The sequence below is a fragment of the Alosa sapidissima genome, chromosome 20 (assembly GCF_018492685.1).
Source record: "Alosa sapidissima isolate fAloSap1 chromosome 20, fAloSap1.pri, whole genome shotgun sequence".
NCBI lineage: Eukaryota > Metazoa > Chordata > Actinopteri > Clupeiformes > Clupeidae > Alosa > Alosa sapidissima.
Genome location: NC_055976.1, coordinates 15,702,063 through 15,728,475, shown reverse-complemented (window position 1 = coordinate 15,728,475; position 26,413 = coordinate 15,702,063). Strand labels below are relative to the sequence as shown.

Sequence of the window (26,413 nt, the reverse complement as noted above, 5' to 3'; positions counted from 1 at the left end):
TATAGTTTACCAAACAATATCTTCTCACGGGAGTTTGCAAACAGTAACCAAATCCAACGACACACTGAGCTCGCTTTACGGTTGACATGTTCCCGAGAATAATTATGCAAACTCGCTACGCGTCCAAACACGGCAAGCTGGGGCTAAGAAGAGGAAGCAACTCATGGTGTCGCTCAGGTCCTAAATGTGCGCATTGTTAAACTTGCGAGCACAAACTGAAGGTGACGTGTGGAGGACTGCGCAACGACCATAACACAAAATGGCGAGGTTAAGCGAACATGGGATTCGCTTAAGTTCTGTAAGTATTCATTATACTTTATATTGCAATAATAAAATTCAATAACTTATGTTCAAAATGCCGTGTACCATGAAGGCCTATCCATGAATGCTATTTTATGCTTTCAGATGAGTCCGTCTTACCTGAACAGCAACTCAACAAGTCACACATGGCCCTTCAGTGCAGTTGCAGAACTAGTAGGTATGAACGTGAGATAAGTGAGTAGGCATGAGTTGTCCTTTGGCGTTTCATCAAGCCGGTGATTAACCCATGCCTTTGACAATAGGCTGTTGGAAAACGAAAGAAGTTATGTTAGCCTACTTCCGTGTACTTTTTCAATCAGGTTAAAGAAGTAGGAGTTGCCGTTGTTTATGTTCTTTTGAATGCCAAATCCACCTGCTGCTTCAGTCCTGCATACAGAACTCTTGCTGTTGCAACAGCCCACCAAGGGCATGCTTGGAATCTTGTTGGGCTCATATAGAATATAACTGCACTACATTCTACTAACTGCACTAACTTCTATTTTTGGGGAGAAGTTTTGGGATATGTAACTGCCAAGCGACATGTATGTTTAGAGGTCACGGTTACAGTAATCGTCTATTCTGCAATTGACGTGAATGGCAGTAGCCTATAGCCTCATGTATTTTAGCTGCGCATGTAATGTTTTTTTATTCTTTACTTAAGTTTTTCCTATTGCATATGTCCACATGTCTGTCTCAGTAGGCTAAACTAGCAATACCTTCTGGCTGTCCAAGGCAATTCTACTTAACATGAGCTAAAGTAATGCTATACGACTGTTAGGTGAAAAGGATAGGAAAGTTCAGACACAATTCCGAGCCAAATTGGATGCCAAATTGGAAATTAATATGTTAATTCAATGTGTCAACACATTGCTACCTTGTTCTTGTAATTTGTCCAATCAGAGACAAGACTCCAGTCCACTCTGTGTGTTGGTATTGGTGCAGATGTGCAGGGTGGAGCATTCGATGTTTGTGTTTATCCCCTTCCATGTTAGACATCTGTAGCAAAGTCATCATTGTTCGTGCTTGCATGTGCGTGGGCATGTATGTGTGTGTGTGTGTGGGGGAAGGGGGGGGGGGGGGTTCTTAAATTCTTAAATGTCCTGTTCTTAAATGTGCTATACAAATACAATTGACTAAAATTGCCACTATTGTCTCTTCTTAAACAGACAATGCTTCAGACCCAGGTGTCACTGCTAAAAAGATTTGGATAGATGTAGTCCAAGTAAAGGACCAGCAGTGTTTGGCATTCACAGATAATGGCAGTGGGATGACCCCCAACAAACTGCACAAAATGCTAAGGTACGTCGCAACAGCTGCATACTGAGATCAGACTGAACACTGTTTAGGTCTGGGATATGGCCTTAGCCCAGAGAAAAAACAAACAAATGGTTATATTAGTTATGTACAGTATACCCATGAAAGCTCTATTTTTATCTTGACAACAAAAAACAACAAGATGTAGAGCACTCACAGCATCTATGTGTTGTTGTTGTTGTTGTTGTTGTTAAATGAAAAGTACAGTCAAATGAAAGATTATACAAAAATGTATAGTTACGTTAGCGTTGTGTGTTTTCATTAACGATCCCAGTTGGTTTTAATGGGCTGGTATTTTCTCGAAACCATAAATCACCCATCCAGTCACATTCCAAAGCAAGTACGTACTTATGTGACAAAGCATGTATGAGGAAAGTGAGATGACCACATTAAATATTTGTGTGAATGTCTATCCAGTTTACATGCTGTACTTAAGGCATGTTTATATAACAATACAGGCGCTCTATAGTACCTCAAGGGTATATAAAAGCATTTGCAATAACATAACATAACTATGTGTTACAGACCATTGTTTTCCAAAAGCATGATTGCGTGTTAAAGCAAATGAAAGGAATATCAAGGACCACGTACACCAATTATGTTGTTAGTTACTAGCAGGTTGTCGACATGTTATGGGCAGGGCTGATGGCATCAGTATCTGCATGGCAGATGTACAGTAATGAAAGGCATGCTACTGTCTTCCTCTAGCCATCATCTTGTCCTGTTGTAGTATTTTTTTTTTGTTCAGTTTCATTTCCCTTTTTGCCTCATGTTGTTTAAGTACATTCTGTATACAGTATTGTGCACACATTTTGTGAGTTCATACATGAAATGTATAATGTATGAATAATGAGTGATTCCCCCGTTTCATCTTCATACAGTTTTGGCTTTACCGAGAAGGGCTCTGTGAAGGGCAGCCACCAGCCCATCGGTGTCTATGGTAACGGCTTCAAGTCGGGCTCCATGCGCCTGGGTCTGGATGCCCTCATCTTCACCAAGAATGGGGGCTGCCAGAGCGTGGGCATGCTCTCTCAGAGCTTCCTGCAGGCCATTAAGGCCCAGGCTGTGGTGGTGCCCATTGCGCCATTCAACCAGCAGACCAATATCCTCCCATAGTCCAGTGCAGTGGCTGATCTTGTAGTACTGCATGTGGATGTGATGTGTGCATGTGTTTGTGAGGGATGGGTTTTTTTTTTTTGCTTTGTAGTGCTTTCGAGAGTTTTATGAATGGATGTGGATTGTGTGGGTGTGTGTGTGTGTGTGTGTGTGTGTGTGTGTGTGTGTGTGTGTGTGTGTGTGTGTTTTGTGAAAAAATTATGAAAGATAATCAATGGCGAGAGACCAATTATTTTCTGGCCCTGAATTTGTGCCTTGAATTACAGATATGATGTTTGTCAAAAGACAAATATTTCTGGTAAAGAACGTCTTATAACTATTGAATTATAGCATTAAGTTCGTAATTACAGCGACATAACTGAAGCTAACATTAGCCTTACTGGGATGTGCAAACATACAAGCTGTAGCTTGACAGCTCAGCTTTATTGTTTTACAACGTTGTTGACGTATACTGTTTAAGGCTTACGAGATGTGTAGTCCACTGAGCAGATTCACACAAAACCTAATGTATCTTTTGCAGTCTGTCAATGAACAATACTTTCTTGACTTGTAAAATAATCTTGTAGATTGCCAAATGTCATATGTGAAATTCATGTCACAATTCAAACGGGATCAGAAAATAATTACTTTCTCTCAACTACTCAACTTACCGAGTACCGCTCATATTAGGCTCATTCGACCTTATGCAGTGCTGCCAGTGCAGCATGCATCACTATCAGCCAGATCTGTGCAGTGCAGCATGTCGAACGTGCCTCTTTTTTTCCTAGATTAGATCCCATGAGCCAGAAGTGGAAGGACAGGACTTTTTGTCAGGTTATGTATGGAAGAAAATGAAGAAACACAGATAGAACCTGGCAAAAGTCGCTCTTGTGTGTGTCTGTGTATGTGTGTGGATCTTGTTCGTGCATGTGTGTATGTTGATGCAACGAGAAGGATGTATAGATAGATTCATGTAATATATATCTGTCTCTATCCACTCTGGACGTTGTGGCCTTAACCACCGCTTCACAGGCGTTAGTAGTGACCGACGACTCGGAGGCCAGCCTCAACGCCATCCTTACACACTCCCTCCTCAACAACGAGGAGGAGCTACACCAGCAGCTGGACACCATCCCTGGGAAGAAGGGCACCAAGATTCTCATTTGGAACATCCGAAGGTCACTATCAGTACTCCTTTTTGATTCAGATGGAAAGCCTTGTATAAGCCTTTGGTAGAATATATTTTTGGGGGTTTCGCCTTTCGAAGAGAGAGTTGAGAGTGATAGGAATCAAGCGGAAGAGAGAGATGGTCTGGGATGGAACCCGGGCACATAGACCCAAACTATTTTACAGGTGATGCTGTGAAGAAATTGCATTCAAGGGTAACAATTACCTGGCTAACACCAAACTTCTCAATAGAGAATTGGCCTTGACAATTTTTGAATTTAAAGGGAAACTTCGGTCTAACAACCTAGGGTTTAATAGTCCCTGGGTTGAACATTATGCCAGATTTTGTCTTTAAGTTGGTATGTTTAACTCCTTTAGGAAGTACAGTAAGCACATATGGTGGTTACTGTACTTGGTATGTTTAAATCCTTTAGGAAGTACAGTAAGCACATATTTCTTGAAACAAAGGTTTTAAATGTAGTTGTTTACTCATTTTCAAAGAAAATACATGTAGCTGTCAGTACAACCAAAGTCCTTTTAGGCAAGTCCCTCCACTCGGTGGCCATATTGCAACGCTTTTTGGGCGTGAATCCACGACACATGATTGGCATGATGTCTTCACACCACACCATATGATAGGCTCAATGTATTCACATCACACCACATGATTGGCTCAATGTATTGACATGTCAACGTTTTACCGAGGAAGGGGTGGGATATGTGTAGACATATTGCCGTTACAAACTAGCCCCATGTATTTCTATGGAGGATTTTCTGAGTGCTGTGTCTCCTCATTAGAAAGTCTCTGGAAATGGAGGATGCTTACTGATCCTCCATTGATCGTTGTACCATTGATAGTGTACAAAATCAGTAAGCATCCTCCTCCTACTGTCTGTCATTATATAAAGCCCTTGGGTTCCTGGGCTTTTGGTGACTCGGAAATCAGCTTGAATGGGAGGCCAGACAGATCTGTCAGAGCAAGTTGAATTGCGCTCTCAGATTCGTCTGGGTTCCCAGGCAAAGGTGAAATGACTGAAAAGGGTGAAATCCCATGCAGAAGTGCTAGATTAGAAAATAAGTTGGTTAAATGAAAATAAATTAAGTCATCAGTGAAGGATAACATCTATGACGGATACTGCATTGAAAAGTGAGAAAGCAGATTTGAAAGCTACAATTCAAACATACTTCACTGGACTAGCCTTTACTGTGGCACATCAAATCTCATGAATAGTCAGCATAGTAGACTAAATGTGCTGCTTAGACTTAATGTGTGGTGCAGTAGCTTACATGTTCATACTAATCTTTCTTACAAGCAAGCCTCAATATAGTCTGGTCTCTGTCTGTCACAAACAGGAACCAAGACGGGAAGCCGGAGTTTGACTTTGATACGGACGAGCACGACATCCGACTGCCAGATATCCAGAGCGTGGAGATGGAGAAGAAGAAGAAGAAGAGCTACTCGGGCCCCCGCCGGACCGACCAGATCATCCCAGAGATGGACTACTCTCTCAGGGTGGGTCACCAGGGCCTTGCAGAGGGAGGTGTGGAGGAAACGTTGCATGATGAGATGCAGAGTTAAAAGTAGACGGAGGAAGCAAAGTGATGGGTTTGTGTGGGTGTATGTGTTTGCATGCGTGCAAGTGTCTTATACCGGGTGTATTTGTGTGTTTTTCACACTCTTTTTTTAAAACATTGTGAGGTAATTGCTATTTTATACATGTAGCAATTATCCATAATTCTGAGTAATGCATTGGTCTTGACGCAGTACTTCTTTGAAGCAACTTGCATGAATCTGTATTTTGTTGGGACATAGCACGTATGTAGTGATTGTACAAGAGTATGCAAAGTCACATAGACTACTCCCATTCAAACTCCATAGACAGACAAATTGCTTCTGTGAAACTCGGCTACGCCTGCCTCTCCATCTGGACGATTTTCTGTCGCCCAGTCAATGACTGCATACCCATACCGTACCAGGACCAAATAATCTTGGTACCCCAACGGAGGGGTACCAAAAAGGAGATCGGCGCGACTCGGTGTATTTGGTACAGTGCGCAGATTTTGACAATGGGGGCAGAAGTAATTGCATGCCGCGCAGTACCACATAGTGCCGTGCAGTTTGTGGAAATGACCCATATTTATCCAGGTGCCAGGAAAGTGAGCTTGTTTCTGTTTGACCAACTTCTAATGATTAATGTGTTTTATCAGCTGTGTTGGAGACAGCGTCTCCACCCAGGCTACCATACTTTAGGCAAACAGCAGCTCTAGAACCTACTTTTCCTTACAAGGTGTAGTCAGACAAAATAATCCTTTTTTTGTTTTTACCAGCATATTGTCACTGTATGCAATTAGTAATAGTAGTAATAACACACTTTGCTTGAAATGATCCATTTGCAGTCCTCTCACTTGGCACACTCATGTACTTTAGGAGGCTGTAGAGGGATGTTTTGAAATCACATTGTAATAACAATACAGTAGGAGTGCTGCATTAGACTATGTGATATGGTATGATAATGATAGCTGTTTTATAGTGTTTTCAGTTGCCTGAGTTTTCTCTCTCTCTCTCTCTCTGTATCTCCTCCTCCTCCAGGCATATTTGAGTATTCTTTACCTGAAGCCAAGGATTCAGATCATTCTCAGACAGCGGAAAGTTCATACCAAACTGGTGGCGAAAAACCTGTCCATGATTGAGAATGATGTCTACAAGCCACACTTTATTGTATCCTCTTTCAAGGTCCTGGGAACGATAAGGCTGCCTTGGACCTCTCCAGCTGCCTCTCCATCTGTGTCAAGTATTTGCTCTCAGCCTCTCGTAGCAAATTCATGTTTTCATTTTCGTGTTTTCATGCATTACATTTTAAAAAAAAAAATGTAACTTTGGGTGGTGTACATGTTCAAATACGTGTTCATTTCAGTCATCTCAATTATGGATATTTTTTATCTCAGATACATAAAACATTTAATTAAAAAATTAAGAGATCCTCGGTGCCACAAAGGGGTAGTATTCTGCAAATGACACCATACTCCTACATTGTATATCATTTTGATGATCAAACCACAGTATTTGTGAGTCATATTTGTGAGGGTGGCCATGAGTGAAGATATTTACATGTTAGCCAGTTTGGCACCTTGTCGTGCTTGCCATGTTCGTTGTTCTCCTGACATAGCACAAACAGAACGAGCGAGTCAGAATCACCTTCGGTTTTAACCGCAAGAACAAGGACCACTTTGGCATTATGATGTACCACAAGAACCGACTAATCAAGTCCTATGAGAAAGTGGGCTGCCAAATCAAAGTAAGGATTATCTTGACGTATTATAACAGCCCTGCACTCTTGAATGAATGAAAAAATGAATGTGTTGTCCCTATCTGGACACAGATGTGTTAAAAAAACAATGCAAGTTGTGTTGTTTTCCATGCAAGTTGTGTTATTTTCAACATAAATTGCGTAACAAATAAAAAGCAAACAACACAAACTGTGTTGTTCCTATCTGGACACAAATGTGTTTAAAAACAATGCAAATTGTGTTTGTTTGTTTGTTTATTCCTTCATGTCTTTTTATGAAGACAATACCCAATACCCTCTATCGGTCTCTCAGTCCTCAGGCCAACGGTCCGGAGTCGGAGTCATCGGAGTGATCGAGTGTAACTTCTTAAAGCCAGCTCACAACAAGCAGGACTTTGAGTACACCAAAGAATACAGGTTTGGTCATCACTTTTCATTTCCCATCCTGACCACACACTGTGCCGCCAGTGTGGTGTACCACAGTAGACTACTGGTATTCCCCTTCAGAATAGTCCCTTCCACACCACTCACAAAAACACTGTGGCCTTTTTAGTAACACAACTAGAGATACAAGGCTTGTCCAAAACACATTTGAAATCCAGCTGATGGCAGTTCTTAAGCTTGTATGTGCCTATCACCCTCACAAAGCCCACTACAAGGCAGGGGGCGCATGCTCTGTCTCAGTTAGAGTGGTTGAGATCCAGAGAGGCCTTAATTATGCCAACAGATGCATTTGTTTAGCAAGGTGTTTGTTTGTGCATGTGTCACTACATAGGTAAGAGTGGAACAGGATCCATGCATGTAATTCCCAACTGAGAAGGAAAACAAGTGGTGATAGGGGAGAACGTGGGGACATTTTTCTGCTGTTGTGACGAACAGCAAAATTGGGAGACACGAGAGACCTGGTCAATATCTCTTCCCAAGCCTGCATTTAAAACTCCATTTATGAAAAGATCTCTCTAGTGGTTGAACCCTAGAGGTGCACTGTTATTGAAATCCTATACACCAGGCTTACATACTTACATATGCACTTCATTAAGCTCAGAGCCTCTCCAGTCATATGTCTTCATAAATTATGTCAAAACCCTTGTGTAAATGTTCTCGATTGACTCTGGTAATGTTTTACAGTAGGAAAAAAAATCATAATCGATGGAAAAAATACTTTATCAATGGTCCACTGTAAGCACAGAAGTGTTAACGGGAATCATAACACAACCAATCTCAATTGGGTAACACTTTATTTTAATGTGTCGCTGTTACAGTGTACCTACCTAATTAGGTACAGTGGTACAACCTGTGTAACAACATGTACTATCAGGTACTATCATTGTACTTGTATTATGTATTTGTGGGTAATTTGCCTAAATTTTCATCAGAGGCAAAGAGCTGACCTGAGACCTGCTGGATGGGGTAAATCTGGTCATGATAGATTTGATATACAAACCATCCTTAGCTCCAGTCAAGGCCTCATTGTCTTCAGTGTACATGTAACAGCTGTGCTGCTACAACCTTGTTACTCTTTGATACAGTGGAATAAACCTATTAAGTGTACCAGTTAATTACTTACATGTACATATGACATGTATGTTAAATACATAAATAAAGTGTTACCAAAAGATTTTAAAGCTTGTTTAAAGTAATGCTGGAGCGCGTTTCCCAAAACCATATTTGCTAACTAAGTTAGCAACTTTGTTGGTTGCAATGCAATTTCCCATTGCCAATCAGCTAAGTTGCTAACAGGTTAGCAACTATGGTTTTGGGAAACGCACCCCTGGATGATTGGGTATTGTTGGTATGAATGTGTTGTGTTGTGCTGGGCTTGCCTCACACAGACTGACGCTAGCAGCTCTGGGACTCAAGCTCAACGACTACTGGCGAGAGAAGAAGGAGAAGAAAGCCAAAGAGAGAGCGTTTAATGTGCTGTGCAAGCACAGCACTGAGGAGGACGAGGAGGAAGAGGAGGAGGAAGAGGAGGAAATTGGAAAAGAGTGAGTGAGACGTGGAGAGCTGTGTGAGCTCTGACGCGGTTAAACCGCCTAGTTCCTCTGAGTTTATATACCCAAGGAAACACCTGAATGGTGTGTGTGTGTGTGTGTGGTGTGGTGTGGTGTGGTGTGTGTGTGTGTGTGTGTGTGTGTGTGTGTGTGTTTGTGTGTATGTTTCTTAGAACTCTTGAATCTGAGAAACACTTGAATCAAAAAACTACCACAGCAGACATCTCAAGCAAAACGGTTCTCAACAACCCAAACAGATCAAATACAAGACATCCTTATAAGGATGTATTTATTAGCAAGTAGATGGATCGGAACTAGAAAGGGAAATCCAACCCACATGCCTTAGACAGTATCTGTTTTCTCTCCCCTGTATCCCTTTCACTCCCCTGGTCTCAATATGTTGTGTCCTGATTTAAATGACATTGCTTTACAAATATAAATTGTGATTTACGTTTTTTATTCATCTATTCAAGCACAGAGTAGTCTTGTGCTTATTGATCAGAGTAATATTAACATTCTACTCTTGCAATGTTCCAATTACTGTCCAGCACAGAAATAAACACATATTTGTCTTAGTGTTTAAAAACCCACTCAAGCACTTCATCTTTGAATAGATGGTGTGCATGAGATACGGCCTAGCTGACTGTGTAATCTACTGTTGTCTTCCAAGAGGTTACATATGGTTATGTACTTGTAGTCACTGTAGTCACGCAAAACTCTTCCTTGTCTCTGCCATCAACTTTCTTATTTTGAGAACAAACATACGCAGTGAGACATTGCCAGTCACAGTGATTTTGTGTCCATGGAATCAATCTGTATTAGCAGCCTGCTGAATAAATGGCAAAAATAGGAAATATAATCAGTGCACCCCTTCAGACGTTCCTTGTCTCCTTGTTTCTTCTCAGTAGTTCATTATCTGTGTGTGTGTGTGTGTGTGTGTGTGTGTGTGTGTGTGTGTGTGTGTGTGTGTGTGTGTTCAGAGAGGTGGCGTGGTTGCAGTGTGAAGATTGTTTGAAGTGGCGGGGAGTGCCGGCCCATCTTCTCTCTGGATCAGCTCCTGACAGATGGACCTGCAGCCAGCATCCAATCACACGTAACAGGTAAGAGCCAACTTCCCATCCACTCCACTGGAAGCCCCATGAGCAAAGCCAATCTCTGGGTAAGCTAGTGAGCGTGGCCCCTTGATGGTCCCAGGAACCTCTGCTGGTCTGCAGCCACTACTTGCATGTAAAGGGCCTGGCATTCAATGTAGTACACAATGTAGTATAATAATCTGCACGATTAGATGTCAATTTAATTAGCAAGGTGTCTAAGGACTCGTTTAGTAATCGGTTGCCAGTTCAAGCCCGTCTTCTCCTGACCCTATCAAAGTGTCCTCTAGCAGGACATTGAACCCCAAACTGCTCCTGATGTTTGATTGGCTCCTTGCATGGCAGCCTCCTCCACTGATGTACAGTATGAATGTGTGAGTGAATGGGAGAATGTGAGGCGTTACCCTGCAGAGCGCTTTGAGTGCTCTGAGGAGTAGGAAAGTGCAAATGTAAATGTAAATGCAGCCCACTTACCTCTTGTACAGCACTGTTACAGGAAAAGAATATTCAAGTCAAGTCAAGTTTATTTATATAGTGCATTTCATACACAGAGGTCATTCAATGTGCTTTACATAAACAAAACCAAATAAAAGCATAGAAGGGCAATATAGTCAAAGAATAGTTCAAAGGGTAAAGATAATAAAAAGAAAACATAAAACACACAAGGAACACACAAGGTAAAATCATTTAAAAATAAAGAATAATTAGTAAACAAAAAAAAATGTTCTAAAACTTAATATTCAATTTTATGGTCCCTAAAGCAAGACTGACTTGGCTAAAACTAGCAATAACCAGAACCCTTCAAAAAGGAACTGTTAACAGCCTGAACACACTTGTCATATGCAAGATGCTTGTGAAGGACATTGATGATATTGTAGATATTTGCTACTAAATGCGTCAGACTGTTTTCCCACAGTTCAAAAAAGCTAAGCTTGCAGCTAAAGCCCTCACAGACATGTGATAAGATCAAGCTAATTTTGCACAGGAGCCTACCATACAGTACGTGCAAGAATGCCCCCTGTGTAGTGCTGGCTAATTGTGTGTTTCCAGAGAGCATAATGTGTTGAGGCAAATGTGTGTGTCGATGCTGATGTGTGTTGGTGACTTGGTTGTGGCCGACAGGAGCTGTGATCTGCCGGAGGAAGCGGAGGAAACAGAAGAGGAGCTAGCCCCCAGCTACGAGAAGACCGTCAAAAAACAGTTAAGGCACAGTATCTGCATGGTGCATGGATAATTGTGTGTGTGTGTGTGTGTGTCTGCCTTCTGAGTGAGTGAGTGAGTGAGTGAGTGAGTGAGTGAGTGAAGATGTGAAAGAGCAAGTACAGGTTCTGGAACAGACATGTAGGCGTCTGTTGACTTCTTCACCTGTGGTTTGTGACCACATCCGTCACTCAACTGCATTCTATGTGTGTGCGTGTGTGTGTGCGTGTGCGAAAGAAGCAGTCTCTAACTGTTGGCTATTTAAAGTATACCAACACTTAAACTACACTACATGATGGCCTTTATACTTCTTTTTCTGCCCCTTGAAGCTGTCTCTGTAGAGGGGGTTTCCATCTGACTTCCACTACTGCAGCCATTTCTCTAGTAACAAACCGTTGTAATCTAAACGTTTGGAATTAAAATAGCCCCACATCATCACATACCCTTCACTATACCTAGATATTGGAATGGGGTACTTTCCATAAGATCATCTCTCAATGCAATTTTTTTACAGGGGGGTGTATACTTATGCCCCCTGTATTTCAATGAAGAACATTTATTTATTTACGGTACATTATTCATTCACAAAGAAAATTGGTGTCCTTAAAGGTTGGATTTTTCCTCATTAAGGTCAATTTCCAAAAGATGATTTTTGTATTCCTCTTTTTAGTCAACTTTAGCATGGGGGTGTAAACTTATGCAACCCACTGTAGTACATAAATGTGTAGGGTCAAAAATTATTGTTGTGACTAGGCTGAGGCTACTTTAGTCAAAAGTGATTAAGCTACAGGTGGGATGTGAACTCCGATCACGCGAGCAGAGTTCTCCCACGTTACCATTGAGCCACCAGACAGACAATATTGTTGGGCGATAACGTCAAATTTTGATATGCAGGCTATACATTTTTTGACACTTAGCCTAGACTAAACTGTTTTATTTGCTCACAATAGGTTTAGGTTTTTGCTAATGACAATGGCAGCATTAATCACTTGTGGTTTAAATTAGAAAACGTTGACACAGATTCATGGGTTTCATCAGGTAAGGGACGTCATAGGTGTATAAAATCAAGCACCTAGTTTACCAGTATGAATGCAGACTGCATGGTGCTTGATTTTATACACCTATTGCTAGGGATCTGATGAAACCCATGAATAGGCTGTGGGAGAGAATTTCTAGGGGGTAGTTGTCACCGTTTCCACCAATGATGTGCATCACTGCACCATCAACAACGTTGTTGGAACTACGGTGTTTGAACGTAGTGATTTGCACCACAGGTACGATAGAAACAGATGTTACACCATACAGTAGTTGTTTGAGCGCAAGTTGCGTCACACCATGGTGGTTAAGCAACATCGTTGCTAACTTTTGTAGAAATGCACCCCTGTCTGATTAAAGGCATAAAGCCATCCAAAATATAAGAAAATAAATAAAACATTCAAAAGTCGTTCATCATTGCAAGAATAATGTGGTGATAACTTACTGTAATTTTCTTCTCACCTTATCTCTAGGGATCAGGTCCGTGTGAGGAAGAGAGGGAAGTCTCAGGAGGTAAATTACTATGCTTTGCAAATACACTGTGCATTGTATGACGGTGTGTGTAAGTGTGTGTGTGTGTGTGGCCGTTTGTGTGTCTGTGTCTGTGTGTGTGAGTGGTTCTTTGAGATCACTGAATGCTGGAGACTTAATCAGTCACAGCAATGTTTTTCTCAGTTTGTTTCCCTGTGCAGAGTCCCTGATGTGTGTCTGTGAGGGTATGTGTGTGCCGTATGTGCTTCACGCTCATGCCCATGTGTGTCTACATGGCTTCACAGGAGAGGAAGAGAGGCCGGCGCCCCCTGGCTCGAGGCTTGTCCCGGACTGACTCGGCAAAGCAAGAGACGGAGAATGAGGAGGAGGAGGAGGAGGAGGAGGAGGAAGAAGAAGAGGAAGAGGAGGAAGCCAAAGAGGAGGAGGATATGGAGGAAAAAATTCAAATCATAGGGACCAAAGAGAGAAGGACATACAGGTTCGGGACACCCATCTGTTTGTGAATTAAACAATGACTTCAGTCTTCAATGTTCTCATGTTACATATACATTTTTAGGATGGTATAGCAGGCATTCTGACACTGATACCGAAACAACATACTGATACAATATCATTCACTTCACAAAGCCTACACATTGAAATGTATGGTCTCATAAAGGGTAGCATGAAGAAAAGTTGGTTGTTAATTGGGTATTACATACACACATCACATTATTTTATTCAGACTTTTATTCTGTTTTTATCCTTCAGCAACAAGAGGAAATCTTTGGAGCTTCAAAATGAAATGAGTAAAAAGTTATGTTCAGAAAAGCAGCCTGAACACGCCGCTCCAGACAGAGAAAAGAAGGAGAGGACCGAAGAGGCCACAGAGGCCAGTGAGAGCAAACCTGAGTCCTCACAGCCCTCTGCCGACGAGCAGGCCCAGGCCGTCGCTCCGCCACAGTCGCCGCAGGGCCGGTCACTGTCTGGCGGCGGTGTGTGGTCACACGCGCCCATGGTGCCCCCGGGGTCGCACACGCCTGCCTCGGCCCAGACGGTGGTGGTGCCGCCACTGAGCCGTACGGGTCAGCAGAAAGTGGGCTCGCTGGCCCAGGAGGAGCTGGACCGCTCCATCCTCTCGCAGAGGCTGGGCCAGCTGGAGCGCGAGGCCAAGCGCCTGCGCAGGAAGCTGGGCCTGAACAGCTCGATGGCAGAAGCAGCGGAGGCTGCCCAGGTGGCAGTCAGCGGCGGTCAGCCGGAGGGTCAGCAGCAGGGTCTGACCGTTCCGAGCGAGGCACTGGTCTCAGGCCAAAATAATGTGGAAAACAAGAGTGTGCCCCCAGCAGAAAGTGTGTGTGCCACACCAGATATGGAAAGCACAGTGCCAACTATTGACCTGACAACCACGGGGCAATTGTTGATGGAGCTCACTGCAGGAAAGCAAACAGATGCAGCAAAGGTACAACAATGAAGAAATGAATAATACTAATATAACTAATATAATAATAATAATAATAATAATAATAATAATAATAATAATAATAATAATAATAATCTTTATTTGTAAAGAAAAACAACGTTGCAAAATATAAACAATTAGATCTATAAAAAAACAAAGAAAAACGGGCAACTTGAGGAAACTAATTCCAGAGCCTAGGGGCCATGATTGTACAAGCTTCATGATGTGTTCAAAACTTAAGATTACCGGTACTGTCAAACCAGATTCCTGATTCTTTGCGACAGGCTTGATATGATATGTAGATCGCAGAATTTATTTCCCCATGTGTTGGGACCCAATCACAAGGATGTCTATTTTGGCAGAATTTAGCTGAAAAAAAAAGGATTTGACATCCAGTTTTTGACATCATAAAGACATCATACTTGGATCTGAGGAGTTAACAAGAAGGTATATCTGTGTACCGTCTGCATAGAAAAGGTACACTATGTTCTTAATGAATGTGCCCAAGGGGAAGGATGTATAAACAGAATTGGTCCCAATAATGGAGCCCTGTGGTACACCAGAATAAAATGGGCATACATCATTGTTCACAGAGACACAGAACATGTGGCCGATATGCTAAAAAACATTTTAAGGCAAATATTCCCACCCAGTGCCTCAGTATATCTAACAGTGTGTTGTGATCAGTTGTCTCAAAAGTGCACTAAAGATTTACAAGGACAGAGCACATGCCATCATCAGCTGATCACTGGTGACTTCCAGTAGTGTTGACTTAGTGCTGTGATATTTTCAGAAACCAGATTGAAACCTTTAAAAGATATTGTCATCTTCCAGTGCAAAGAGACATTGTTGGGGCACTATTTTATTTTCAGAATTTTAGATATAAAAGGTACATATTGGTCTATAGTTTTGAGGAAGAGAGAGATCAAGCCTAGCTTTTTCAAGCAGTGGGTTCACACAAGCAGTTTTAAAATAATCAGGAACACTATCAACAAGGAACTATTATAGACAGAGCGCCAACAGATTCCATTGCCGTTGTAGGTGCTATATCAAGAGGGCTGGAAGACACTTTCATATGAGACACAGTTTCTAAATGTTCAGAAAATGTAATGGGATAAAACTGGTTCAGACTATCAGGATGTGGGTGAGGGACTCAGAGTAAGTTGCATTAGGAGTAATATAGACTCTAATTGACTCCACTTTATCCGTGAAAAATGCTAACTTTTAATAGTGACTCATTACCCAATAAAACCTGCATTTGCAGAGTTAAGATAGTAGGCTACGTCCCTTCCTCAAGCATCCTTACCTTACAATGTCAATGTAAGCTAAGATGTAACTGTCTTTTGTAGGCACAGGGCTTTGTAGGCACAGGGCTTGAAGTTCTCATGCACTGTGCTGGAATTCAGGTGTTGACAGGGCCATTAGATTTCTGATTACTGATTTGCAGAGACGATAGGCAGATCAAAGAAGAAATTATAGCTCTACAAAGGCAGCTTTTACTGGGTAGTGAGTGAGTGATTAACTTTGCTAAATATGCAGTTACCACACTAATGCAAATGTAGTTTCTGACATATGCTGTCATACATTCTATCCATGAAATAGGAGCAAAACTACATTCTTTTGCAGAAAACTACATATACAGTAACTATAATTACAATCCTTTCGTTTTGTTTTTATGCAATGTAAAGCTATTAGTGGTTTGATTAATGATGCTCGTATGATGCCATTTACACACTCTGACATTTTTTTAGTGGGGATGGAAAAAGCCTTAAAACCAAAAGTGAACACCTCCCGTTCACCTACATACCAGACACCACTAGTGCATTTTAATTCTAAGCAGAACAGCAGCTACAGGCCAAAAGGCATGTTCCCTAATTGCAGCGCCCCCAGAGGTCAAAGGACACCAGATTTTTTGAGCTTCCTCCTGATGGGGTCATGACTCCATGTACTAAGTTTGGTTATGATAGATGAAAGGGTTGCTGAGATATGAGCTCACTTCCTGTTTGGCGGCTACCTGAATGTATGTCCCTGTCTCTTGCAGGAGAATGACCAGACGACGATGCCTCAGAAGAGCGTCGCTCAGATGGGTCAACAGGGAGAGCAGCAGTCCAGCCCCACGGATGAGCTGTTCAACAAAAAGTACCCCGCCACGCAGCTGCAGCAGCCCCTGCTCACCGAGGTGCAGCGGCTGAAGAAGGAGAAAGAGGCGCTGCTGACCAGACTAAAGCAGACCGAGAGGAGAGAGAGACAGACGCGAGACCAGAGCACCAGCACTCAACTTGACAGGTGAGAGACCACAGGTCACGCAGCCATCATCTGCAGTAATTGTGCTTGCCCACACACGAGACGTGTCCTGACCTGCATGAATACAGATGCATGTTTACACACACACACACACACACACACAGCACACAGGATAATTTGCAGTAATTGTGAATGAGAGAGATGTTCTCATACATGTATACAGACACATGCATACACAACCCACTTACTGTACTGGGTGGAACGCACACACACACAAACACACACACACACACACACACACACGCACACACACACACCCACACTAAGCACACACACATTAAAGCAGGAAGTATCTACTGGAGATGTCCCCATGTGAAAATTAATTACACCTAAAGTGTACAGCACGAAAGTACAAACCCCACACCAACAGTCAAAGAAACACACATTCACACTTGACACTTGCCTCTCATCTCACTTGAGGCGTGATGGTTGGTGGTTAGTTTGTTTGAGGAAGTGACTCACACATGCGTGTGTGCGTCTTCTCATTAGAGCTCCATCTTTAGCTTTATTTAGTAGTGTTGAAAAAAAACGTTTTTCTTTTTCCTTCTTTTGTGGCAGCGTTGTCACTATGGAGCGCCTGCGTACCATGAGGAGAAACGTGGTGGCTCTTCTGTCCTCCATACTGCCCCACCTGGACCTGCAGGGAATCAGTTACGACACGGGCGACGTGGACAGCATCCTTCAACAGATCATTGAGGCCAACAGCCTTTGATCTCAAGCACACACACACACACACACATTGTCTGTTTAGGTGTACACCCTACTGTATAAGCTTACTTGCTTCGCTGGATTTTCTTTTGATCCTTAGTTTGTGTAAATGTGCAGTCTGTGATTCTAACCCTAGTATACTTCAGGAAACTGCTCCTTGTAGCTCTCTGTGTAGTGTTTGCGCTAAAAACAAAACAAAACAGGAGTTTATCTCTGGCTTTGTAAATGAGAAGCAGACAAGCCCAGGAAGGGAGGAGTTGAATTACCAGTAGTTTGGCAGCTCTGCAAATATCAACGTCTAGCAAAATTAAAAGCAAATTGGGGACTGCATCTGTAAATTACATGCCACTAATGCAAGCATTTGTACATAGTATATGATAATTCATGTGTACTTTGAACAAGGTCCTATGCTTCCAAACAGGTTTTAAGCTGAAAGAAAGATGCATCAGTAGTCCACTTCTACATGGGCATCTAACCATAACAAAATCTTCTTGCCTTCAGTCTGTCAGTGAAAGAGCAAAAATCAACGCAGCATTAAATCCACACACACACATATGCCAAATATGTGTCTCAGGTAGTTTTAACACACTTCTTTCTTTCAGTGTCATATCCTTCATGTCAGACTTTTTTTAAAAATAAATAAAACAATTTTTATTATTTAGTCTTTGTTACGCTTTTGTCTTGTTAGCAAAGATCCTTGATTACTAGCTCCGCTTTAACCCTCTCTGTTGTTAGCTAATCATTTTTGTGAGGATTTGTTGTTGTACTATGACCATGGTAACCCCTTTATGTGGTTGCCATAGCACCAAGCTGTGTACAGTCTGCACCCTTGCTACTTCCATAAAGCATGCAGACAAAATAGCACGACAACACGACTCATTTAATGGTACTTTCGTTTATTACACAAGATGATGTGATACAGTACAGTTCAATAATCATCGAAAACCACCTAGTGTAGCATTATGAAATAAATAACTCCATGTAGTCTGTGGAGACGATACTTGGTATTTGAGGCACCAAACACCGACACTGGTGAACATTTTCACATGGAACTGGCAAAGGGGTGGGTGTGTGGTAACTACTGTGAGACACCTGTAAGCATGTAAACGTGAAGTAGCCAGTCACAAGCAGTCTGTTTCTGTTAAAGCATTTTCACAGTTAAGATGCACGTGGAAATACAGACACATACCAAGGCGGACTTTTCTAATTCACCATCAGTGTGTTGGGTAAGTAAAGGGAGAGTATGTTAAAGTGAGAAGGAAAATAAAACATACAAATGTAATCTCAATGGGGGAAAACATACACATTACACCTCTTTACCAGGCTTCAGTCTTACAGGCATAAATCCATTGATGAGGATTATGTACGACATCAAAAGTCAGAGATTGAATTATTGAGTTAATTATAACTGCTACAGGCAAACTCACAAAAGACCTGCGGTAACAGGGACACCGGACGCAGTACACTTTTAGTTCTCAGTCTCAACACAGTGGAACATGTCTTATCCATGAAAAGCAGCTAGAGATATAAGCCACTGTATTTGGTGTAGGAACATGAGTAAAATTAAGGTACTTTATTGAATAACAATCTTGCTTACAATGTAAAATATGTTTAAAATCAAGAGAATCGAGGATGCTTTTTAAAATAGGATAAAAGTTACATTGTATTACATAGACTTTTAACAATAAAACACTTTATATAAGAAAATATGATATGCTTCTATATACAGCTTAAGACAAATGAATAGCTTTGCATAAAGATTAGCACATACATTTATGTGTGTTTGAGCAGTGAGTAAAAGTAATCAGTTATCCCAAATAAATTCTGATAGAAACAAAAATGTTACATGGAATTACATGACCTGCTTAGATTTGGTGAAATGTTTTGAACAAATGCACAGACTAGAAACTCTAAAAGCCAGCAATTTATAAGCAAATAATACAGATTGGTCTAACGACATCCGCCGAACAGATCCTGCCCATCATATGTAATACTAGATAACTGCACTGTGGACCATTTCCAAATACTGTGTAATCAATGGTATTTCCACTTGATTAGAAATAAACAGTTGTAACTACCAGTAGTAGTGTAAACCAATTTGTGCATTGTGATTATGAGGCCCGTCTGATAGTGTTACGTATTTGAATAACAATAAAGATTTGCCTGGCGTTATTACATTTTTACCAAGCTATGGTCCAATTATAGCAACGGAGTAGAGATTTACAGGAAAAACTTTCACATAAAGAAGAGAACCTATTAATACTGACCAACTCAACAAATAACCTCTTATTGTTGCTGATGACAGACATTTTGCCAATTAAAGGCAGAGTTAAAATAATACCACGGCATATGCTACTGGCCCAGGAACAACCTTATGGAACTTCCACTTTCTCTATTCTGTACTGGGGTTGTGAGCGTTGCAGGTTGCTAGGCAAAGTCCTCAACAGCGTCAAGGAAGCTTTAAATGTTAACACACACACACACACAAACAACACACACGCACACACACACACACACACACACACACACACAGAAGATGACACTTTGAAGATGACATGCTGGCATCCAGACACTGCTCAAGAGCTAAACAAAACCCTATCCTGTTGCCCTCTGCAGGGAATGTCTAATGTGAGTCCCTCTCTAAAACAAAGATCTTACAGTCTAGCATCACCAACCAAAGCTTTAGTGTAAGATTAGTTCTGACACAAACCGTACTGAAACACTGCTTCACTGCACAGATCCATCCAGGTAATGGCACATAAATTACAGTGATGAGGGTCTAGATGAACCTGCTGAACTGGGACAGCCCCATCTTACAGACGTGTGTATAGTGTCTCTCAACAAAAAAAACAGAAGAAAAGACTAAACAAAGCCACAAAAAAAACCCAAATGGTACAAGGCCTCATGTTTAGATGAGGTGACAAGACCCCAAATATCAACAACTGAATCAGAGCTGTTGGGCCCTGAGCCCAACTCATGGATGGTTCCCCATGGCTGAAGAACGACAAGCAACTATACAGCCTGTGGAGCCATGATCTAATCGGTGTCTGGTTCCCCGTGGAGGGACAGACCTGGACAGGGCTGACATATCTGGGCTGATAACGAGAATGGGATGGAATAGAATGGAGGTTCCATAGCAAACCAAGGTCATTGCCTGTGTCTACAAATAAACACTTTTGCCCATCACATTGCATACGTTGACGTAGACACACACCCACGTGTAAAGTACACAGAAGTGCGTGGAAAATTGCATGCTATTATCAGACATGCATGTTTGCGTAGCCACATACCTCCCCTTCGCCTGCTGATATGGGCCTGCATTCACACGTACTGTACACATACTATTATACATGTGTGTCTACGCGCACTCTCCCTCACAAATACACACACGTGTGTATGGGTGTATGTGTAAGCGAGAGTGCAACTCGGCCGCGTCTGTTGGTGGGCGTTCTTTCAGGTGGACAGCTGGGCCAGCTCATGGTCACTCGAAGAGCTGATCTGCCTCTCCACAGCCCTCTGGGTCTTGCAGGCAGCCATCTTGCCTTGGATGTCCCGCTTATTCTCAAAGTAGTCCACCAGGGCCGGCTCCGTCAGCATGGAGGCCAGCACTTGCTCGAAGGTGATGGACCAGTCGGCGTCCGGCGCGCTCCCTCGCCTTTTATCCCCCGCCCCGTTTCCGCCGCAGCCTATCAGCACGGTGTCGTCGGCGATGTCCTCGCACTGGAGCTCGCCAGCGCTCACCACCGAGTAGGATGAGACCGAGGTGTCGTCCTTCCCTTCCTCGTCCGAGCCTCCGGCTCCTGACGGACCTCCTCCAGGGGGCCCCACCGTCTCCAACTGGGCCTCCGCCAGAGCCTTGCAGATCAGGGACTGCCCCGAGCTGCCTTCCCCATTGGAGTCCTCCCTCTCTGGGCCGTCGGCTGAAGGCGGAGGCTGGGGCTGGGCTGGGGGTTCTAGAACTTTCTTGCCGGACCCATTGTTGGAGAACTTCTTGCCCACCTCACCGATGCGCAGCAAGAGGCTGGCCACAGTGGCAATGGCGTGGTAGAGCTCCTGCTCCAGGGTGTCCTCGCTGAACATGTTGTAGAGCGTCTTACACAGCTCAATAAACTGCTCCTGTGAAGAGACGGCAAAAACCAGACAAGGCCATCAACACTACACAGAGCATTGACCCAGAACAGGTAGCAGCCTCAATATAGAACTGCATACACCAGTATGAAAGCTCACACAACAGTCAAACAAGGTCAACTACTGTAATGGGTACCTGGTTCATCCTGGGCAGGTCTTTGATCGTCTCTTTTTTGGGTTCCTTCTCTTTGGCCCACATTCTTAGGTAATATTTATAGTCCTTCACTTTCTCCTCTGCAAGAGAAAAACGGTAGAAAGCAGGCTATTTACTCCTGTCTTAAACCCCAATCAATAACTTTGTCAGAGTTATTCATTGCCCACTTAAATGAATATCAAGAGCACACAGATCTCCATCAAATTGTTACAAATATTAGCTTGCTCTGCTAAGCAGTGCACCTTTCTTGTCTTCAGAGTCGCCATTTCCAGAGTCTCCTGCCTCCTTCACCTCTTCACCTGCAAACACACAATCAATCATCAGCAAAGGCAGGCCAGCTAGCAGTCAGCTTCCCACCACACACACACTCACCAAAGTAATAGAGACATGTCCGCTAAATTAATACATGTAAATGTTTTTAAAATGACCTTAGTATTGCCATAGTGCAGAATAGGTCTGTATTTCAATGGGACTTTGAGGGTGGGACACTTCCTGAACTTATATTTACACAGTTCTGCATCATGTTTAGACTGAGGCTAAAGGATGTTGCAGGTCGTTTATACACAGCAGTTAAAAGGATCATAGGCCTCAAAATATGCATGGATGCTAGACCAAATATTCTCCAGAACAAATAACTTGGTTGAATACATTATATTTGTAAAATGTGTTTAATGTTTTAATATTGAAATGTTTTAATTATGAAAGTTGACTGAGAGCAATTTACATAACAACACACAATATTGATTTGTAGTATACTATGGCAACTACCCTTCACCGCGGTGTGAAATTAGTTTACAACAGGTAAACAGATTGCCAGGATTATACTGAGTGGTGTTAGAGGTAACATGTTAGAACACACAGAGGAGGGTTACACCAGATTATGAATGTGGAAATTCAACAGGGAAATGAGTTATGGAGAAGAGATGAAATGAAAAGGTAACCGTCAACAGTGGTGATAAAGGAGTGATACAAAGCTTGAGGTTACGATGAGGTCAGGTGAAGTGAGGGAGGATGGACTGATTCAACGGAATTCTAATGAACAGAAAACCATAAAGCCACCCCCAACTGATCCCGGGTGGATAGACATATGTGTTATAAAATGTAAATGTGAATGAGTGAGATGAAATCAAGCTCAATATTCTTTCACCCAAAACACACAACACCATACCAACACCACTGATGGATGACATACAATAGACTACTAATGTGTGAGAGCAGATGTGGTGGGTGGCCTCAAGTGGAACTCCCCAGTAAAACTGTGAACCAAGTCGTGAGGCTTTTCACTTCTACTGGGGCACACAGAAACAAACCTTCAGTAACTTCCTGCACCAGGAAATCCAGATGAGACAGGAAGGGAGAATCTGGAGTGGCGAGACAATGAGAAAGAAAGAGACAGAGAGAACGTGAGAGGAAGAGCACGAGTGAAGGAAGAAAAAAGGAAGGAATGAAAGAAGGAAGGAAGGAGAAGAAGATAGTGAGAGCAAGAGATAGAGAGCACAAGAGCGAGAGAGAGATCACAGGAAACAGATAAGAAAGAGCAGAAGATGAGGAAAGCAGGTGAAAAGGAAGAGAAAGTAAAGGAAGGAGATAGCAATAAGAAAGAAAGAGAGAGAAAGAGAGAGAGAAAGAGAGAAAGAGAGAGAGAGAGAGAGAGTGAGAGTGAGAGTGAGAGAGAGAGAATAGATGAGAGGAGACAGATGAAACAAGAGTATGAGGAAAATGAGGTTCAACAGAGCTCAACATCCATTCTGTCATGTTACACGTTAGTGGGACTGGCAGTTCCCCATGCAAACATGCGAGGGGAGAGGATACACAGGAAAAAACACACATGCAGAGTTTCAGAGGGACATTCTCTAGGTACCCTTGAAGATGACACAGAACACAGATACATGTATTCCTATGAGTAAGGGGAGACAACCTCTTATGGGGACCGTTCACAATGTGGAGACCTACAGTGGTTCAGTTCGTAAGGTTTCTAATTCTGTTTGTTTATTGAGAGAGCTCACTTAGTGCACACTGCACTAAATCTAACGGTTTGAGCCATTGTATGCAAATTTAGGCCCAATGACTGAATGTGTTTACTTATGTACATGAGAGAAACTGATTGGAGGGGTGTGTGTGTGTGTGTGTGTGTGTGTGTGTGTGTGTAGAGAAAATGTCTATACCCTGGAGTGTGTCATCATCTGTAAAGAACTGTGTTGCCTCCAGTGCTGACTCTGCCTCTTCTGGACACAAAGCTGAGAGAGAGAGAGAGAAAGAAAGAAAGAGAGAAAGAGTCAGAGAAAGAGGAAAAGGATCATCATTGTAAATACACTTAAAAATATTACACATTGCAAACACACACAGAAAAAAAGAAAATAAATTCACATCAACAAAAACAGCTCCAGCTCTGAGGGCCAGATGTATGTACATTTGCGAACATAGCGTTATCAGCGTCATGGACACACCGCAGATTGCGAACGCTGTCAGACCCAAGTTTCCGTCGTATTTATCAATCGTTCAATCCTTAGTGTAAACTGCACCTTTCTCTGCCTTTCTCCGCCCGTAAACGCAATTCACGAACGTCCACAACTGAATGGCAGCGCCTACATACAAGCGCAGTTGAATGAAGTTAACTGATGACAACATTAAAAATAATCAAACGTTTAGCGATCATGAAATAATACCATACATGATAAGATGTAAACAAGTAGGGAGATAATGAAGATCAGTAGTTCTACTCAAACTACTTGTGCACATAGGCTATGGAAGATTGGTCAAATCTAGCAAGTAGGAAAGTTTAAGTGAATGACGTGAAAGTGAAAGTAAGACATTCGAAAGGCCAACGAAAATTAAGGTTGCTTTTGGTAGTACAAATACTTTCACCACAAAAACTGGTGCTCTAAATAGCGATTCTGTTGTCTTTGAAAGGTTCTCTTATTGACACATTGAACTGCAATTTGGATTAACACCTGCTTTTACAAGAAGAAAGTATTTAGGCGCAGAATAGACGTGCGCTTTCAGGAGCAGTCTTTGTACATACCCCGGAATACATAATTAAGCGCTCTTTACTCTTCCCCTCCCATCTTTTTACGCTAAACTCCCACTTTCCCCTGGATCCTCCCATGAATGCATATGCATGACATGACAAACGCAATCTGCCACTTTCAGCACCGGCGACAGGCAGTTTGCGCTTTTACATCATTGCGGCCTGTTTGTACATACCTCGCAATGATTTTACACACACATTGCGAAACAAATACGCCTGAAGTGGGCCCAAAAGCGTTAGTACATCTGGCCCTGAGTGTCTAGTGTAAATGCATTTGCAGTGTCCTCTGGACACACACACTGCAGCCCTCACAGCTTTGTTCTGTCACGCAGTCACAGAAGCGCCTGCTGACTCCAAATAACGGACTTCCTCCACTTGTGCTGACTATCAGGCGAGGAAACCTGCATCTGTTGTGTCAGTTGACTTCTGGCTCCAAAATGTGGGAGTTCACCCAGTATCGACACACAGCTTGGCTTCTGTTAACTTTCACTCAGTCAGACAGTCTTGGTTAAGAACATAGACTATTCTAAAGTGAGTGAAAGCAAAACGAGTTGGATTTAACAGAGTTTTCTCCAAAGCAACAGGGACTCGCAGCATTGAGTTCAGGAATCAACCCTGGGTCAACTGTTTCTAAGGCGGTGCTATTTCTACTGCTGCTCGACCACACCCCAGTTATATTACTAATTGCTACAATCATACTGTTAGGTCTAGTCTTGGGTCTCATACTTTCTTATCCTCTTCTTCTAGATCTACTACTTTAACAACTTACTTTACTGCTTCTCCTTCTGCTCAGAAATACAGAAACAAGTCTACCACAAACATCCTTGCTGCCATTCAATAATGATTGCATTCCATTTACCATTAGGACGAACACACACACACACACACACACACACACACACACACACACACACACACACACACAATGTCAGTACAAACAGATAAGTGTTTGCTTACCTGGAGGCAGATGGAGTTTGTAGAGGAGCTTGAGTTTCTCGGTCATGTCTCCATGATACATTCCACCTGAGACCAATGAGACCAATGAGAGAGAGAGAGAGAGAGAAAGAAAGAAAGAAAGAAAGAAAGAGAGAAAGAGAGAGAGAGAAAGAAGAAAGACAGACTCTTGATCAGTCTTCCATAGGATGTACAGAAAGTCTTGACCTCTCAAATGACTAGGCCTCTCAAAGAAGTGCAGGACAACCTTTTTAGGAGTACATACAGTAGGTGGGTCATTCCGTGTCAAATCAGACAAAATCCAGGAATTGTCCTTGATTGTTTCCACTCTCTAAAAAGCCTTATCTTATGTTTGGACATTCATATCTTAAAAAGTATTATTCCTAGCCTGACCAAACTTTGTAGAATGGAAGACAAACATGTTCTCAGTACGATTCAATCATTAAAAGTTTGTACCACAGTCTCATTGGTTTTATAGAAGTCCCTAGTTTCAGAAAAAAACATGCAAAACGAGTCTTAAAACTCCTTTGTTGTGACACAACAGCCATCAATCAGTATTTTCTCTAGAAATATAATCTTTTGTTAATGTTGTCCCAACATGTGAAGTCTCCAAAACAAAAGGCCGTGACAATAATAAGGATACAACAAGGCATGTTAGTATTTTTGTGTCCTTTTCATGCAACTGAAATGGTATGTGGGGTAGCTAGTAGGACCATACAAATCT

The 26,413-nt window shown here is 42.3% G+C and overlaps 2 protein-coding genes across 7 annotated transcripts in view; one reads left to right on the top strand and one right to left on the bottom strand.

Moving 5' to 3' along the window:
• zgc:152774 (uncharacterized protein LOC553526 homolog) lies at positions 1–25,668 on the top strand. 5 transcript variants are annotated; one of them, XM_042074095.1, is made up of 18 exons: positions 1–298; positions 406–478; positions 1,467–1,599; positions 2,496–2,716; positions 3,740–3,887; positions 5,230–5,389; positions 6,467–6,595; positions 7,053–7,172; positions 7,477–7,580; positions 8,996–9,151; positions 10,138–10,257; positions 11,371–11,448; positions 12,957–12,996; positions 13,260–13,453; positions 13,726–14,413; positions 16,449–16,699; positions 17,276–17,455; positions 25,648–25,668. In XM_042074095.1, the coding sequence occupies exons 1-17, from the start codon at positions 260–262 to the stop codon at positions 17,427–17,429; spliced, it is 2,808 nt and encodes a 935-aa protein (XP_041930029.1). In that variant the 5' UTR covers positions 1–259; the 3' UTR covers positions 17,430–17,455; positions 25,648–25,668. The 5 variants fall into 5 exon arrangements, with proteins under 5 accessions (XP_041930029.1, XP_041930032.1, XP_041930030.1 ...); XM_042074098.1 differs by lacking the exon at positions 25,648–25,668 and having other exon boundaries at positions 406–474; positions 17,276–18,084; XM_042074096.1 differs by lacking the exon at positions 25,648–25,668 and having other exon boundaries at positions 16,455–16,699; positions 17,276–18,084.
• Positions 18,305–26,413, bottom strand: part of LOC121694127 (TBC1 domain family member 9B) — a 25,329-nt gene continuing 17,220 nt past the window's right edge. The window contains exons 17-22 of one of the 2 annotated variants that reach the window (XM_042074092.1): positions 25,693–25,758; positions 23,873–23,944; positions 23,018–23,068; positions 21,950–22,006; positions 21,690–21,787; positions 18,305–21,541 (exon numbers count right to left, since the gene is read on the bottom strand). In XM_042074092.1, the coding sequence (XP_041930026.1) occupies positions 20,879–21,541; positions 21,690–21,787; positions 21,950–22,006; positions 23,018–23,068; positions 23,873–23,944; positions 25,693–25,758 (1,007 nt within the window). In that variant the 3' untranslated portion in view covers positions 18,305–20,878. The remainder of the gene's footprint in view (positions 21,542–21,689; positions 21,788–21,949; positions 22,007–23,017; positions 23,069–23,872; positions 23,945–25,692; positions 25,759–26,413) is intronic. The other variant, XM_042074093.1, reaches the window with a different exon arrangement.